The sequence below is a fragment of the Geotrypetes seraphini genome, chromosome 17 (genome assembly GCF_902459505.1).
Source record: "Geotrypetes seraphini chromosome 17, aGeoSer1.1, whole genome shotgun sequence".
Classification (NCBI taxonomy): domain Eukaryota; kingdom Metazoa; phylum Chordata; class Amphibia; order Gymnophiona; family Dermophiidae; genus Geotrypetes; species Geotrypetes seraphini.
In genome coordinates this window covers 23,540,018-23,558,088 of record NC_047100.1, presented here as the reverse complement: position 1 = coordinate 23,558,088, position 18,071 = coordinate 23,540,018, and the positions used below count along the sequence as shown (strand labels likewise).

At 42.0% G+C, this 18,071-nt stretch overlaps 1 protein-coding gene and 1 long non-coding RNA gene across 3 annotated transcripts in view; one reads left to right on the top strand and one right to left on the bottom strand.

Moving 5' to 3' along the window:
- SLC25A26 (solute carrier family 25 member 26) overlaps nt 1–5,747 on the bottom strand; it is a 105,893-nt gene extending 100,146 nt beyond the window's left edge. The window contains exon 1 of one of the 2 annotated variants that reach the window (XM_033926738.1): nt 5,470–5,747. Coding sequence is in view for 1 of the 2 variants with exons in the window: in XM_033926736.1 (XP_033782627.1) it covers nt 5,470–5,502 (33 nt within the window). In the remaining variant the exon portion in view is untranslated. The remainder of the gene's footprint in view (nt 1–5,469) is intronic. The other variant, XM_033926736.1, reaches the window with a different exon arrangement.
- A 6-nt stretch (nt 5,748–5,753) lies between these two features.
- The window catches only part of LOC117351451, a 41,865-nt gene continuing 29,547 nt past the window's right edge, over nt 5,754–18,071 (top strand). Inside the window, exons 1-3 of the long non-coding RNA XR_004537414.1 lie at nt 5,754–6,453; nt 7,359–7,463; nt 7,728–7,803. This is a non-coding gene — a long non-coding RNA (uncharacterized LOC117351451). The remainder of the gene's footprint in view (nt 6,454–7,358; nt 7,464–7,727; nt 7,804–18,071) is intronic.

Sequence of the window (18,071 nt, the reverse complement as noted above, 5' to 3'; positions counted from 1 at the left end):
AAATACGTTTTCTTTGACCCTCAACAATTAAGTGCTTTTTTGGCAATGTCCCGACTGGATGAAGGAAAATCAAGTGCTCAATAGTTAATGAAGCTGCTCCTACCTCAGTACTATCTGTAGCTTATCTTGCTATATTGTTATATTTTCCCCTTTATCTTTTCGCCTATGTGTAATCTTGGAATCACAAGCTGAGGACTTGAGTGAGTTAGTTTATAAAAATAGTTTTCTTATTTCTTTTATAATTGTATTAAGGTGTAATGTGTTTTACACTTTATGAAGTTATATTCCTACTACCTCACTTTCTATACAAATATTTTACTTGGTATGTAATAATGAAAAGTTATAAATAAATAAAATAAAAAATGGAATTCGATAAGCTATTGGAAGAACGTGTTCTGCTTAGGCATGCAAGCTGCAGATGAAAGCTTAGGTGCGGTTGGGGGGGGGGGAGCGGTGGTAAGGAATTGATATTTTGAAGGTATACAAGAAGAAAAATCTCAATTGAATCTGTGTTCAGCTCGGATTTTTCTGCCAAGTCTGAGAAAGGAGCTCAGCAAGATTGTTGTCATCTGCTTCCAAAGTTTTAATCAATAAGTTAATTACTCTTTTCATCTATTGGGCTGCTTTGCATGATTCGATTTTCCCCATTCTTTCGCCATCAGTATTCCAAGCTGATCAAAATAAAAATTGATCAAATTTAATCTAACCATCTAGTAAAAAAAGAATCAAGAGTTACTAATTGCTTCTTTGGGTTTCAAACTTTCATGAATTTAAATGACGTTTAAGAGAGCTAAGAAAGTCAGCTTGTGGAGCGTGTCACTTGCAAGCCAGTGGGGCCAGCGGGTACAATTTTTCCATCAGTGATTAAAGAAAAGATTAGAAATGACCCTTGCCAACTAAATCCCAAGAATGATGTTTATGTTTAGGTCTATTAAAACTTACTATCCTGCTTAGATTTACAAGTCAGAGCTGTACACATAATAAAACAGCTCTTGTCACCTTGTCGGGCAGACTGGAAGGAATGTGAAGGTCTTTATCTGTTGCTATTTACTGTGTTACATATAAGAGAAAAAAGGAGATGAAATGATGACAGGACAAACCTACATACTCAACCCACAACAGAAGCAGTTAATTTGTACGATTCATACAATTCACATGCAGTCTTGCAAATAAATAAGGTTCAGTTTACTTAAATTTAAGTTATTTACACCTATATATCAATTTCCTGATCAAAATATATCATTCAAAATAGTTTGCAAGCATATAAAACAATAAGCCTGAAACAAAAAGATAATAATTAACAAAAAAGAAATACCGGTATAATAATAATTAAAAAATAACCAGTCATTAACAGATTATAATAGGCTGACTTTCTAAGAATCGAATTATCGGAGGAACAAAAATATTTTCAGCTTAATTCTCAACAACATAAGATTCCTCTCTTAATCTCAGATCTTAGGGAAGTTTGTCCACAATTCTGAGCCAATAACCTGGAAAGTTTTTGAGTGCTATCCTATTCATAACATCTATTATTCATTTGAAACTTTTGGCTGTTTGCATTTTTACTGTTCAGTTTGTCGATTTGTTTCAGCCTGTCATAATAATCAAAATTGTTTTGAAATAAATCATTGCACAATTACTTCTCACTTGTAACTGTTTACAATATTGACTATACAGTACATGGATTTTTAATGCACAGAGTGCTAGGCTTCAAGTTACACCAGGATTGGGTCACTGTCCATTAATAGCTTCATTGGTCTCAGTGTGAAAATTCCTTCACTGCTTATAACTAAAGCTTGGAGTACAAGATAAAAACCCTCAGGAGTAGTAAGTAGTATCTCAAGTACCACATCAGATTTAGCCTTCAAAAGGCCATCATTACTACAGCTTATTATAACTATTTTTACATTCGGAATGACAACTTTAAATCCATCTTTACTCCTAAATAGAGAATGATATGGGGCCACATTTGTCCCCGTGGGATCTCTTCCCTTCCCTATCCCCACGAGTTCTGTCCCTGTCCCATCCCTGCAAGCTCTATCCTCATCTACACAAACTTATGATTTTAAAGTGTTTGAGGCTTGAACAGATGCGGACAGAGCTTGCAGGGATGGGGCTGGAAATAGGTCCATGGGGACGGGGACAATTTGTCCCATGTCATTCTCTACTCCTAAAGTACCGCTAACATCCATCAAAGAAAATTCTGTCCCTCCAGCCTCAATCATCAGGATTGTGCCATTCAAGAGAGCCCAGCTAATTAGAAGCAGTTCAAATTTCTTGATATTCCTTGCTAAACCACTACTAGCCATCCATCCACTTATAAGTACTACCCACAATACAGCATGAATAAGTATGCAGAGTGATAAGACAGGATGTACTTATTCTTTTGTTCAAGGCTTATTCTTCAAAACGACTTTTTACTGCCCACCTCTTCATCAAACAACTCTTCCATATCTACCTTGCACAGACCTAGGGGATAGGTTCCCTCTTACTAACCTAAAAATCAAAATTTGTTACACATTAAAACAATAACAGAGATGGAGAACACTGACACCTTAGTCAAACTTGCGTAAGGGCATACAATGCAACCAGCATATAAACTGTGCCCTCCCCCCCAAAAAAAAGTTACGTTTTTGAGCGCAACAGGTGCATGCGACACAAGACGCTGCCAAAGCAGCTTCAATGCCAAAAGCAGCTGTGTCAAAGATCTTCCTAAGGACCAGCTCCACCTGGTAGTCTTGCATAGTTTCCAACATTAAACCACCCACTTATGGAAGAAAGGTGCATTTTGTCACCTGTGTCACGAAAAAATCTACCCTGGGCTGATCCAAAAATTGCTAACATTCCCGTGCCAAAAAATCCCAGCGGGGCATAGCTCTAGCAATATTCATAGCATCTTCCAGAGAGTCAAACTGCTCCGAGACCAGAATGCACATATCAGGATACCAGGGAAGGTAGCAAGCAAACACACACCACAAAGCCAGGAGGAAGAAGTGGACGGAGCCAGCTGAGAGACCAAAAAAAGACCTCTTGTAAAGAATCCGAAAGAAGGTCTGGCAAAGCCACAAAGTCAAATGGGCATAGGCTCGTGAGAGCATTTCCAGGCTCACAAAACCCCAGAGGGATCCACAGTCCTTGATCCCTGACCCGGGAAGCACTGCACCTACAAAGATGGGTCAGCAAGCAAATCATCTGCATCTGGATACCTCCCAGGCAGCGCAAGCAAAATGATCAGGTGAATTTAGGACACGGCCAAAGGAGTAATGCCACAGATAGATGTTTTTATTAAGTTTTTAAGTTTAAGTTTTATTAGGATTTTATATACCGCCTATCAAGGTTATCTAAGCGGTTTTATAATCAGGTACTCAAGCATTTTCCCTAGCTGTCTCGGTGGGCTCACAATCTATCTAACGTACCTGATGCCCTGTAGGCAAACTGGAACTGCGCAGGGGGAGAACACAGTGATCCAAAATCCAGAATGCAAAAATTTAAAAAAAATTCTGAAAAGGTATCTGGCTCCTGGAGCATAGGTCACTTTAAGGTGGCTAAACTGAGGTTTTCTGAGGCTGCGCAGGGTCCACAGCCTGTGGACAGAATTACCAGCTGGGTCGAGCCCTAAAAACTATGAAGGCCACCCCACCAGGCTAGCTGAGCGTTTGGTCACTTGCTTCAGCAGGGAGAGGCTAAGCTAGCTGCTGCCCCCCTCCTCAGCTGCACTACATGGCACATGGCACAAAAACACTTTAAAAGCGCTAAAGTTGCACAATCCTGGTAAGAATTCACATGAGGATAGCCCAAGGACTCCATCCCAGCAAGCTTCCAGGTAAAATCTCCAGTTTTGAAGAAACGGAACTTTAGAAAATAAAATTGCTAAAAATCCAAGATGGCCACCGTCACAAAATTCACATCAAAATCATGATATTTTTTCACATTTCCCAAACTCAAAAAAGAGTGATTTTATGATTTTTCGGGAGGGGGAACATTCAGAAACAATCAAAACCCCACTTTACAAACCTCCCTCAATGTCTCTCACTGGCTGTCAAGCCTCACTTTGTCACTCATCTAACAAGATCTGTGTTGGAAGTGCTGCAAGCCTGCTTTCAGTTCTCTCACAGTAGCTGGATGAGAATATTCACTGCCACAATGCAGGGAATGCTGCTACAAAGCTGATCTTCAGACTGCCAGTACGACTACACCTCCACCCTTGCAGACCAATGGATACACACCAGAACGGGTGGAGGCACGATAATGCAGCTAGAACCCTACGAAACACTGCCGATCCTCTTAAGGGCACCAAGCAGCTTGCACTCGACCACTGATTAACAGAAGATGAGACCACCTCAGGGATGGCCCTGAGCTCCAGAGAAAACTATGCAGGCTGTCTAACAGGTACCTAGTGGGATTGGCCTGTCAGCTACAGACCGAAGTATGTGAATTCTCAAGCAGAGAGAGCAGAACCCACACAACTGCAGCCATACGTGCAGAAGGAAAGAACTGTAGAAGAAGCTAGACATCTCAGTAAAGTACTATAGAGGCAGAAAAATCTGAGTGAATTCCTTAAGGCAATATGCAGCTAACGGGAAATAACCCTACTATCTCTAAAATGTCTCACCTATTGTACTGGAAATGTGCCTTTTCATAGGCACACCAATACAGAATTACTCCCAAGGGAATAATTTTATGAAGCATTTTCAACGTGCAAAGCATATTTTATCCACTAGAAATTATATCCTTTCAATCTTACTCTGATTTCCATAACTTTCTTTTTCATGAAACCTACCTACTAAGAACGATGATGTCCCCGCAGCCCTATCTCTACTCCCTCTCTCCATACCCTTACTTGGATGGCTGCAGTGACCCGGAAGATGGCACTCTGACACAAGTAACTTTACTCTCTCTCATTCTTGACTTTCCTTTCATTTAATGAAGTTCCCACTTTCTCCTGTGCTCCTTCCAAGCTGCTTTTAATCCCTCTCCTATTCTAACCTTTATCTGCCCACTCTGAGGCATCACTGCACTTGTAAACAGCTCTGATGGCTCTAGCCTCCAGTGGTATATCAACCCCCTTAATAAAACTTGAAAACTGACCAGCTTTGGGGTATTAAATAGAGAGTTATCTTATGTTGTTCAAACAAACTGGAGGTGTAGTGATTATTATCCTCATCTGAACTTCCAGGAACAATTTTGGAGTTATAGGTTAAGACATTTGTCTCCTGGGGGAGGGGATGTAAAGCTATTTATATTTTCATTAATAACAGTACCACAGACCCACTACGAGTACACTAGATATACTAAATCCATATCCATAATACTTCTAGGTAAAGCTTAAAAAAGTGGGTTACTTTTTTGTTCGTTTATACTTACTGTCATTGGTTTGCACAGCTTTGAGAGTGGAAAAGAGCACAAAAAATGGAAGAAACAACTTAATAGACAGCAAAACCCAGCCCAAATTAACAGCACCCAACGTACCAAGAGTGACACCAAGAAATCCCGTCTCTCCATCTCTAACCGGGGCAAGAAACCAACCCGGCGCCTCAGCTCCTAGGGAACAGCTCAATCACGTAGTCCTGCCATGGGCGCCGCCATCTTTCTCACGTACGAATCTGGGGAATACTTCCGGAGTCGGAGAAGCAGCGTGCGCCCTTGGAACGCGTTTCAGAGGAGCGTTGCCCCGCTGGGGGCGGGGGAAACAGCACCACGCGCTTCCGCCCCTCTACCCTTCCAGAACGTTGGTAGGAGCTCACTGCCTCTGTTTGAGTGCGTTGCTTCTTGCATAGTAATCCGAGCGTGGGCTTTATGTAGGCTAGTTGGTCTCCTGTTTCAATTTTTTTTTTTATCTTTAGTAGTAGGCAAATAGTAAGCCTCATTTATAGGCGAAATACTATCCAAAGGAAATTTCAAGTTTTCAGGAACATATTTTTGAAAGACTTCTACAGGAGACATACCTACAATTTTTGGACAATTTAGGACTTTAAGATTCAATCGTCTGTTGAAATTCTCTATTTGTTCAATTTTTCGTGAAGTAAATTTCTGATCTTTTATCACCATGGAAACTTTCTCTTTCAGAGTATTAGTCTCAGTCAGAACTTTTTCCAAACAGTCTTGGCAAACTCTGTCTAGATTTAATGTAAAAGCATCAACTTTAGAAACCAGTACCTCCAAATCTTGAGCGGTCTTCCCAAAAGTCAAATCGAGCTTCCTTATAACCATAAGAAGTGTCCCCAAAGTTACTGCAGGTTCCAACGCTGAATTCCCAGCTTCATCGATGTTTCCTTCACCCTGCAACTTCTTTCAGGGTTGAAGCCCTGCCAAGGATTAGCTCCGGGGTCTCCTCTCCTGACCTCCTGGGACTAGGCTCTAGGCTTCGTGCTTAAGAACATAAGAAGTTGCCACCACTGGATCAGACCAGAGGTCCATCACGCCCAGCGGTCCGCTCCCGCGGCAGCCCATCAGGTCTGTGACCTGTGAAGTGGTTCCTGACCATTTCTGTAACCTACCTCTACATCTATCTGTAACCCTCAATCCCCTCATCCTTTAGGAACCTATCTAAACCTTCCTTGAAACCCTGTAGTATGCTCTGGCCTATCACAACCTCCGGAAGCGCGTTCCATGTGTCCACCACCCTCTAGGTAAAAAAGAACTTCCTCGCATTTGTTCTAAACCTGTCCCCTCTCAATTTCTCCGAGTGACCCCCTTGTACTTGTGGTTCCCCACAGTCTGAAGAATCTGTCCCTGTCCACCTTCTCTATGCCCCTCAGAATTTTGAAGGTTTCTATCATGTCTCCTCTAAGTCTCCGCTTTTCCAGGGAGAACAGCCCCAGCATTTTCAACCTGTCAGCGTATGAAAAGTTTTCCATACCATTTACCAGTTTAGTTGCTCTCCTCTGGACCCTCTCAAGTACTGCCATGTCCTTCTTGAGGTACGGCGACCAGTACTGGACACCGTACTCCAGATGTGGGCGCACCATTACACGATATAGCGGCATGATGACTTCCTTCGTCCTGGTCGTGATACCCTTTTTAATGATACCCAACATTCTGTTCGCTTTCTTTGAGGCTGTTGCACATTGTACCGATGCTTTCAATGTTGTGTCCACCATCACCCCCAGGTCTCTTTCAAGGTTGCTCACCCCTAGCAGTGATCCTCCCATTTTGTAACTGAACATCAGGTTCTTTTTCCCTACATGCATGACCTTGCATTTCTCTATGTTAAAACTCATCTGCCACTTTTTTGCCCACTCTTCCAGTCTCGTTAGGTCTCTTTGCAGGTCTTCGCAGTCTTCCGTGTTTCTAACCCTGCTGCAGAGTTTGGTGTCATCAGCAAATTTAATAACCTCACATTTCGTCCTTGTCTTCAGGTCGTTGATAAATATATTGAACAGAAGCGGTCCCTCTGGGAGGAAGTGACATCGGAGAGAGCGCCGAAGCCGACATGGGCATCTGCTCGTGCCAAATTAAAAAAGGTACAGGGAAGAGGCAGGGGGTGGGGAAGAGGGCAGGAGAGGGGCACCGTCCCCCCAGGCACTGGTCACTCTTGCTACGCCATTACTTACAAGGTCATTATAATACAAAATAAAACATCTTCATAGTCAGCATAATATATAAGCAGAAAAGATGGAGTAACTGACATTACAAAATAAGGGAATTAATTTAAAGAACATTGCATGCAAACTACTACTATTTATTATTTCTATAGTGTCTAATCTAGTCTTCGATTTCTATACCAGGTCATCTCCCAACGGAGCTCGACTCGGTTCACATGTAATTAACACTAGAGCACAAAAGAAGAAGAGCATGAGAGAAGTAAGAGCTGTATTATTATCGTTTCGTTGATACTGTAGTTAAGCTGTTTAAATATTCTGTGAACAGCAGAGTTTTCAGGGCTTTATGAAATAGTTGTAGCTGGCCTATCAGTCTAATAGAGTCGGGAAGTCCGTTCCAAATCTCTACCAGCTTGAAGGCAAGAGATTGACTTTGCTTTCCAACAGTTTGAATTCCCTTACAGGAGGGGAAAGATAACTTTATATCTCTGTGTATTCCTCGAATGACAAGATCTAAAGATATTCTAATATAAGGGGACTGAAGGATCAAATGTTCCATAGAGAAGCTTGACGATTATGCATGCGCATTTAAATTGGATCCTAAAGCGGACTGGGAGCCAGTGAAGCTTTCTCAACAGAGGAGAAACATGGTCGTACTTTGGTTTCCTGAAAATAAGCTTAGCAGCCATATTTTGTATTAACTGAAGTCGTTTTAGACTGCCCTGCTACCAGATGCATGCAGCGCTATACACTAAACATGCAAGAGACAGTCCCTACTCAAAAGAGCTTATAATCTAATGATGACAGACACACTGGAGAAAAATGTATTTATTTATTTAATTTATTTATATACCAGTTTTATCCTAAGTGGTTTTACATTCAGATACTTCATCATAATTCTCTATCTGTCCCTCTGGACTCAAACTCTGTCTAGTGTACCTGGGACAATGAGGGGATTAAGTGACTTCCCAGGGTCATAAGGAGCAGTGAGGGATTTGAATTCACAGCCTCAGGGTGCTGAGGCTATAGCTCTAATCCCTGTGCCATGAAGGGAAATACAAAGGGGTGGAGAGGGTAGAGGTCTACAGGGGGGGGAATGACAAACAAATATAGTGGTTTACAAATTGGTAGGGTTAGGACTTAAAACGCAGCTTCCAAAGAAGTGGGTTTTCAGCCTGGATTTGAATTCCGAGTCAGGCAGGTTGTTACAGCACAAACTCGAGCATTTATGCCTGCCAAAGACTAGTGGAAATATTTCTGTGCCCAACTAATGGCAGTTAGACATGCAAATGCAGGTATTCTGTAACACCTAAACTAAACTAAACCTTAAGTTTATATACCGCATCTTCTCCACAGATGTAGAGCTCGGCACGGTTTACAAGAACTTAAAGGGTTGGGGTTGCATAAAGCGGGGAAGAGAAAGAGTAGGGGATGCGTGAAGGGGGGGAAGAGAAAATGATTATTATTATTAAGTCAGAAGTACATGAATATAATCTCAGCTAGGGTAGAAATGGATAAGCAAGACTTGCTGATGTATGTACAGACCAGTATTAGTCCTCACCCCCCCCCCCCCCCAAGATACGGACGCCTAAATTTGGATATACTGTACGCAACTTAATTGACTAATGAGGTGTTAGCAAGCATATAACTGGCCACTAAACACCAATTTAGTTCTGAATGTACATCAATAACGCTTGACATCAAAATCCCATGGTGAATATGTGCCACGTGTCTCATGCAGCGTTTAGCATGTGCTAAAGTCCCGGGCTGCCTCACTTTACAGTATCAAAGTCACAGTCAACAATCCTTAAGTGACTGTGAGATCTATTTTGACTGGATATCTGTGTACGAAATGCAAGTTCATCTGTCACCACTTGCTAGAACTGAGGGTACATGCATCCAAAAAGCAAAATCAATTGAGTCTTCCAATGTTCCGAGTGCATCTCTTTCATTAAATTAGGTGCTTTGAAGGTTAGTGTCACATAGGGGAAAAGCACAAAACCGTGTTGAATGAGGTGTGTTATTATGATACCTGTGACCCAGGACGATCCACTGATGGTCATATTTAAGAAGAAGTGCTGGTATTTTTGCATTTTCCTTTATGAGATCCCTTGGTGTTCAGGCTCTCTCTGTCTTAGCAGCTGGGGGGGGGGGGTTGTCAGTTCACATTGTTTGATGTGATGACTCAAAATGTGCTCTGTGGCACTGTGGTTCTTTTATTTATGGCCGTCTGTCTCAGAAACAGCAGTTCTCCATTAGAAAGGAGGCAACCTTTTATTCTTCTGAGCCTCTGTCCTGTCTTAAATGAACAAGTTCTGTTTAATGCTACAGGGCTACCATTAATCTTCTTGATATGACCCTCAGTGAACTCCCACTGAGCCTAAAGAAGCAGTTGGACAAAAGAAGAGACATGTATAGTTATGTCCTTTCTCCTAGGTGACACAACTTATGATGATGCTGCATAATCTCGACTTTGCTGTACTTACAGCAAAAAAATATATATATAATAAAGAAGAAAGGTGAAAACCGTATGGAACCTGGCCTTTATTTTTACAATTGAAAGCTCTTATCTCCCCTTTATTTAGATTGAGCCCAACTAACTCACAGGTTTTAGCATGAAAAAAAAAAAAGTAACCAGAGCCGGAAACGGAGAGGGGTTCAAAGGGGGTGGCTGCCCCGGGCATTAGGAAGACACCGTCTTCTACTAATAAAATTCTGTAGTTCAACACAACTCGGTTACATAAATACTTGCACATAAACTAATTTTAAGTGTATTTTATAAAGAAGCCTATGGTGATTATTTTAGAAGCTCTGTGATAGTGTTCTAAGATTGATTTTGGAGTTTGCTGGTAGCAAAGAACACCTCTGGTGCCACTTTAGAGTTTTTAGATGATTTCATTTAATAAACTTTTATGTTTTCTATTTATTTTGCTGGCTCCAGTGCTGGTGTAGTAAGGGAGGGCGTGGGGGGAGGGGGGCAGTCCACCCTGGTCATGGTCTTTGTAAAGGGGGCAGGCACCCGTTCTCCCCTCCACTCCCCTCCTTCCTGTCCCCCTCCCCCCCCCCCCATTGCATATGTGCACCCCTTCCGTTCCCTCTCCTCGTACCTTTTTCATTTAAATTAAAAATGTACGGGTAAAGGGAAGGGGAGCATGCACGGGGGGGGGGGTGAAGGAGACCACTGTCCTGGGCACCACTTAACCTCGCTACACCACTGCTCTCCATATATTAGAATCTGACTTTGCAGTGTCTTCTTTGTATTGCTGGAACCAGGCCCTCAAAGGCTCTCTGCTGGACCACAGAGTCACTGCTGATACAGCCACAGCCATTTGCACTGATCTGCCTCCGAGTACCATGTTCCCGCTTCTTACTACCACAGTCCCTTCGTACGCCTGCTCCCATTAATCCAACACCTTAGGAAATGCAAGCAGAGATCAATGACGCTGTCTGCATGCATGTCGTATAGGGATCACACTGTTCCCTATAGGCTGAGCGGCAGCGGCGGAAACTGCTCTCACGCGCATAGGAATTCTCTGAGCGTCGGAGCAGTTGCGGCTGCTGCCGGCGCTCAAGCCTGCGCCATGCGTTAGTGAAAGAGGGGGGATTTGTAATAGGGGCCCTTTGTTTAATGCTTTCATGCTTAAGGACGCTTTAATACATACATTGATGTCCTTCATCTTCATTTTTTTTGTGTGGGTATGTTTAAGAGTAATGGAAAACAGAGGTGATGAGATATGACAGACTGATGGATTCTCTCATTCTCGTATTGATCAGAGCAACAAAGCAGAATTTAGTAGCAGACAAGAAGTGGTACAAATCCATTCTAGCAAAGAGTAGAAATATTAATTTTTATTTTTTTTTTAAATGAATGTCTTGCATATGGTTCCCAGTTATATATTAAACAAGAAAAAGAAAGTGCTATAATTAGTTCCACAAGCGTAGTCATCTTCATAAAGTTTTAAATATTATTTGCCATTGTGTGATAGCATCCAATATCAATTAGCAAAACGTTAGAAGCAACTACCCTTTACACTACGATCTTGTGACCGCTATCTTAGGTTCAAAAAACACTTAAAAGCATTTCTTTAGCAAGTCAGAAAGCCAGGCCTGAAGTAACTGAAATGGTAATTGAAAAAGCCCATTTCTAACTCCTGGGACATAACAGTGAGCCAAAGATGACTTACTTAAATTTGTAACTATGCATTAATAACTACAAATTTACCTGTACAAGCAACTCTATTGAATGTCCGTACCAAAGTAACATAGTATCATAGTAGATGGCAGCAGATAAAGACCCGAATTTAAATTTTTTTTTTCTTAGCTATTTCTGGGCAAGAATCAAAATCTCTGCCCGGTACTGTACTTAGGTACCAACTTCCTGAGTAACTGACCCAACCTCTTGTAATGTAATCCAACCTTGAACTGATTAGGTAAAGACAGAATAGAAAACCTGATTAATATAACATAACATATAGGGCTGAACATTTAAAATTAACAATGCGATTACCACATTAACCCCTTCCCCCCTATTATGAAGCTATGTTAGGCTTTTTTATCGCCAGCCACGGCGGTATTAGCTCTGACTCTGACGCTTATATAATTCCTATGAGCATCAGAGCTAATGCCACCGTACCCTCTCTAGTGCCTCCCGCCTCCTCTGATGTAACTTCTTGTTCCTGTGTAGATGGGATGCACCAGAGAGTAGGTCCCTGGAGTGGCTAGTGGTTCCTTGCTTCAAGCGCCAACAGCAACAAGAAGGCACCGGGAGGCCAAAAAACTGCCCAGGGGGAAAAAAGGATGGGAATCATGACATACCAGTTTGCAAGATGAGGGGGAGAATGATGCTGCATCGGGGGAGTGGGCAGATGCCTGATCAGGAGGTGGGACCTATAGTGGAGTGGTGAGGAGAAGAGACATAGGATGGATGCTACAAAGGGAGATGCTGGAAATAGAGGATAGAAAAGCAAAGAAGGAAGATGATGAGCATGGATGGAGGAGAGGGGAGAAATGATGACCATGGATAGAGGGAAGGGAGGAGATGGTGCACCGAGGCGAGGAAAGGGAGACTCGAGAGACTGGTGCTCATGGAGAAGAGGAGAAGAGAAGAGAGATGGCATATAAATAAAAGTAAATAACATAACATTACATTACAAAGAGCCTTTTCCTCATGATTAATATGCTTGGCTTCTGCTGTAGAGAGAGAGGCTCCTATAATGGCAATGTGTAGAACAGGAAACAGTGTCGCTGTCACTGATGTGTAAGCCAAATCGGGACTGGGCACATCTGGAACAAAATTCTTTCCTCTTGATACATTTATGTTGAGCAAAGTGTGTGATAGACTGGAGCAGGGGTAGGCAATTCCGGTCCTTGAGAGCCACAGGCAGGTCAGGTTTTCAGGATATCCACAATAAATAATGCATGAGATAGAAGGAGGCAGTGCATGCAAATCTATCTCGTGCATTATTTATTGTGGATATCCTGAAAACCTGACCTGCCTGTGGCTCTCGAGGACCGGAATTGCCTACCCCTGCTCCAGTCTATCACACACTTTGCTCAACATAAATGTATCAAGAGGAAAGAATTTTGTTCCAGATGTGCCCTGTATTTCTGTTCTATTATTGATTGTAATGATGAATACTTCCAGCTTGCAATTTTTACTAAGCCCATGCTTCTTTTGGAGCGGGACGTGTGTCACTAGCAGCAAAGACGTGGATTCAATGACAGCCGTTCAAGCCGTCAAACAATAGATGTTAAAATGAGACTGCCACCATCACTTATTGACCTCTTAAGGGTGTGGGAGGGATACACACCTGTCCTCTACTTAATTTATAAAAGGTAATTACTTTCCACATCCTGTTTATTATCATTGACCTAAATGAGACTCCAGTAAAAGCTTCAAGCTTTGGCTAGTGATTTAAAGCACCATTTGGCTTCAGAATTGTGATGGTTCCATGATCTCTGTGTTCCAAACACTGGTTATTTACACTTATCAACAAACGTGAAATCGCCTTTTTGTGTTACTGGACCTTTAACACGATTCAAACTTCTTGACTGTAAAATAATTTTCCTGCGGGTCTGCATTAACCCTTTGTGGCCTCTGAAACTGGCGATGCACTCGACAGATGTGTTTATCGCCAGTGGTCACAGTTGAGAACCTTCAGAGTCTATGAATGCAAATGACAATTAAAAGGGAAAGGACTTTAGTTTTTCAAATGTATTTTCGTCAGTCTGGATGGTGGATCCAAGATATGAGGTGAACATGTATCTACAGAAGCCGCAGAAGGGGCAGAGGTGATTAGGGATGAGGCACATCACTAGAGGAAGTTCTGTACTGCTATAGAAGCAGCTCAGGAAACAAGGTGGCGGCATGAGAAATGCCCCTCCCATATGCCGCCCATGTGAAGTCCTCATTGCTTTTAAGCTCTGTTAAGGACATTTTTGTGTGTGCCACTACGGCATACTGGTACCTTTTTTACTAGCTCCCCCCTCCCCCCCATGGCTATGATCTGGCATCTCCCCCCCCCCCCCTCCATCCTCAACCCCCTTTCTCGAGTCTAACTTTCCTTTTGGCAGCAGCAGCGATTTCCAAAGGCTATTCTGTTGCCAGCCCCAGCCTTTTTCTCTCTACTGCAGCCCACTTCTCAGGAAACAACAGGAAGTACATCAGAGAGGTGGGCCGCGGTAGAGAGAAGAGGCTAGGGCAGTGTTTGAGAATTGTTGCTGACGCCGCCACCTTTTGGAAAACCAAAAAGAACATTTGGAGGGAGATTCCAGACCATAGCTGAAGGTGAGAGAGTGGTGGGGGCATGGGGGAGAGAGAGAGAGAGTGTGTGTGTATATGTGAGTGAAGAGAACAGGAGGCAGAAGGAAGAAATATTGGACTCAGGGAGGGAGGGGTTAGAAATAAGGGAGGGAGGGACAGGGAATGGCTACTTTAGGGGAGGAGCCATAGATAGTGACCCTGCCTCTAAGGTTGTCCTGCATATACTGGTATTTTTTTTTCCTACAACAAAAAGCACTGGATCTATGCCACGTATTGCATATGTCAAACAGAATAGCTCATGTCTCTAGAGATTGCTTAGAGCTGCCGAGAACCATATTAACCCTTTAACTGGCAGATGGTGAAACGGCTGCTTTGCATAACTTAATGTTGAACGAGAGCAACAGTGCCAAGTAAACAGGCATTTGGAGATACAGACAGATCTCCCATAAGGGCCATAGAAGACCACATGTTGATTCTGAGCAACAAGGCCAAATAAAGGGTTAGTCTGCCTAGTATAGGTATCACTTTGAATTCTTTGAATATACTATTATTCAGACTTCCTGTTAATGATGGGCAACCCCCCCCCCCAAGCCTCCACACCCCCATTCTGCTCTTTTATAAACTTCTTAGGGGACCTTTTACTAAGCTGTGTTAGGTGCTAATGCATGTCTAACACGGCTAAAAATGGAGTACCACAGGACTCACGTGGGCATCCTGCAGTAACTCCAAAATGTGCCCACCCTAGCCAGGTGCTAAAAATACCATGGGGGTGGGGAGAGAGTAGATCTTCCTGTCCAAAGTGGTCAGAACACGATCGGAAAGCGTAGTGAATCTAGCCCTATATTACTGCATGGTAAGCGGTTAGTGCAAGGCTACCACGTGGGCGAATACAGTGGGTGATGGTAAGTGCTTAAGGGCTCCTTTTACGAAGCCGCGGTAGTTTTTCAGCTAGTGCGTGATTAAAAGCCGCTACCGCGGATTCGTAAAAAGAGCCCTAAGTGTTCACTTTTTAAAAAAAAAATTCCTGTGTGCTAATGATAACATAAAAATAGTAAATAGGCCATTTTATAGCGGAGGTATGCTGAAGCTATTTTTTTTTTTTCTTTTTGCCTCAGCTTAATATAAGGAGACCCTACTAAGCGTCATTCCTTTCTGTTCTACTCTTTCAAAGTTGCTTGTTCTTCAATTATTCCCAGCTACCCCATATAATCCTCAGCTTTAAATGTTTACGATCACAGCCTCTCTGTTAACTGACATCTTGCTTTTGTCGTATGTGTGTCTGTCTATTTAACTAGATTGTAAGCTCCAGGGAGCAGGAGCTCTTTTTTCTGTGTCACTGTATAGCCCTCCATACATTCAATACATAACAAATGATTAATAATGGTGTTACATCTACAAAATTGTTTAAAGTGACATAGAAACTTAAACTTGTAATCACTACATAAATTTTCGTTGTCAGTTAAATGTTACTGAATAACATTTGGATGTATTAGTCAGAACTATAAATTTCAAAAGGTTGTATACATCAGCTTGCCCCATATAAGGTTATTTGGAAATTTCAGAGGAATTTGGCTGAAACAGTAATTGTTGTAAATTTCATTGGAACAGATGGAGAAAACAGGCAGCCAAATGCTTAATAGCTCCTCTGAGCCCCCAACAGGAGAAGCACCTGTTTCAGAATTCATTAAGGAAATATAATTAATGAAGATATAGATTTTGGAGGTAGTTCTGGAAAACTTAGCAATGAATTGCAAGATGAAGAAACCCAGACTTACTTCTGCAAAATGGTACAAAAGGATCTATGGGTAAATGCAAATCGATTGTACTTTCTGAAAGAGTGAACAAAGACTAGGGAACACACCACGAAGTTATATGTTAATAGTTTTTAAACAAATGGTAGAAACATTTTTCACTCTATGAATAGTTACGCTCTGGAACTTGTTACTGGATGATGTGGTAAAAGCAGTTAGCATAGCTAGGTTTAAAGAAGGTTTGACTAAATAAAATCCTTAAACCAGTAGTTCCTAAGCCTGTTCTTGGGGCTCCCCAGCCAGTCAGGTTTTTAGGATATCCTCATTGAATATTCATGAAAAAAGATTTGTATTTTGGGGAGGCAGTGCATGTAAATCTCTCTCATGAATATTCATTATGGATATCCTGAAAACCTGACTGGCTGGGGATCTTCAAGGACAGCCTTAGGAACCACTGCCTTAAATCATTATTAAGCTAGGTCTGAGGAAAGTAATGACATCTTGATATCTTTTGCAATACTCCAAGTAAGAACATAAGAATTGCCATACTGAAATAGATTGCAAGTCCATCAAGTCCAGTATCCTGTTTCCAACAGTGGCCAACCCAGGTCACAAGTACCTGACAAGATCCCAAAGAGTGAAACATATTTTATGCTGCTTCTCCTAGGAATAAGCAGTGGATTTTCCCACATCCTTCTTAATATGGACTTCTCTTTCAGGAAGTTATCCAAATCTTTTTTTAAACCCAGCTAAGCTAACTGCTTTTACCACTTCTCTGGCAACGAATTCCAGAGTTGAATTATCTTTTCTATCAGGCATTTAATTACACATTGACTGAAGAAATATTTTCGCCAGTTTGTTTTAAATCTACTACTTAGTAACTTTAATACATGCCCCCTAATCCTAATATTTTTGGAAAGAATAAACAAGCGACTCATATCTAACCACTCCACTCCATTCAGCATTGTATACACCTGAAAATGGCTGCTGTGAATTCCACCATTGAGGGAGCATGGGAAGGAAGAAGTGGGAATTGCTCCTGCCCAACGTGCCGCTAGAGCACCAGAGAAATACAGTAGGCCTTGGGGACCTTCTGATGGGTTCAGGAAGGAGGGCTGTCGAGAGGGGCAAGGGTTATGCCTGTTCAGGGAGAAGACTGTGGAGAACGCTGTATGTTGGGGGGGGAGGGGTTTTGCTGTTTATGGTGAGAGAACTCTGCTGGCTACTTTATATGGAAATTTAGCTGAATTCATGTCAATATGTATGTTACAAAATTAGTAGATTATATTATTCTAGATAAATTAGCATTAAAATTATATATTGTCAAGAAAAAAGTCATTTAAAAATTGTGGAGGAAAATTCTGCGAACGACTGAGGCCGTGAACTCTGAACCACGACTTCGCGGGAGTATACTGTATGAAAGGATCTTCGTGACAAGAACAGCACTTAAATGAATATGGGAAATCAACAACACCAGTGTTTCGCCATCAGAGCTAATGAAACGTTTTAGACCTTCTTTGTGAAGAAGAAATGCCTAAGGCGGTCTAAACGTTTCATTAGCTCCGACGGCAAAACGTTGGTGTTGTTGATACTAAGATAAGTGCTGAGGGTTTTTTCACAAAGATCTTTTCATATATTAGAAGTTATTTGCATTGCGCAAGGATTGATAGCTAGTAAGTGTGGAGGGTTGTTTTTTTTAATACCAATGAGGTTCCTATACCCTGATATAACCTATAACTAATATTTTAAGAACATAAGAACATAAGAAGTTGCCTCCACTGGGGCAGACCAGAGGTCCATCCTGCCCAGCGGTCCGCTCCCGCGGCGGCCCATCAGGCCCATCGCCTGAGTAGTGGTCTATACCTATCTATACCCTTCAATCCCTTTTTCTTCTAGGAATCTATCCAAACTTTCTTTGAAACCATTTAATGTTTTCTTGTCTACAACAGCCTCTGGAAGCACTGTCCCTATAACCTTACCTCTACTCCTATCTGTACCCCTCAATCCCTTTGTCCT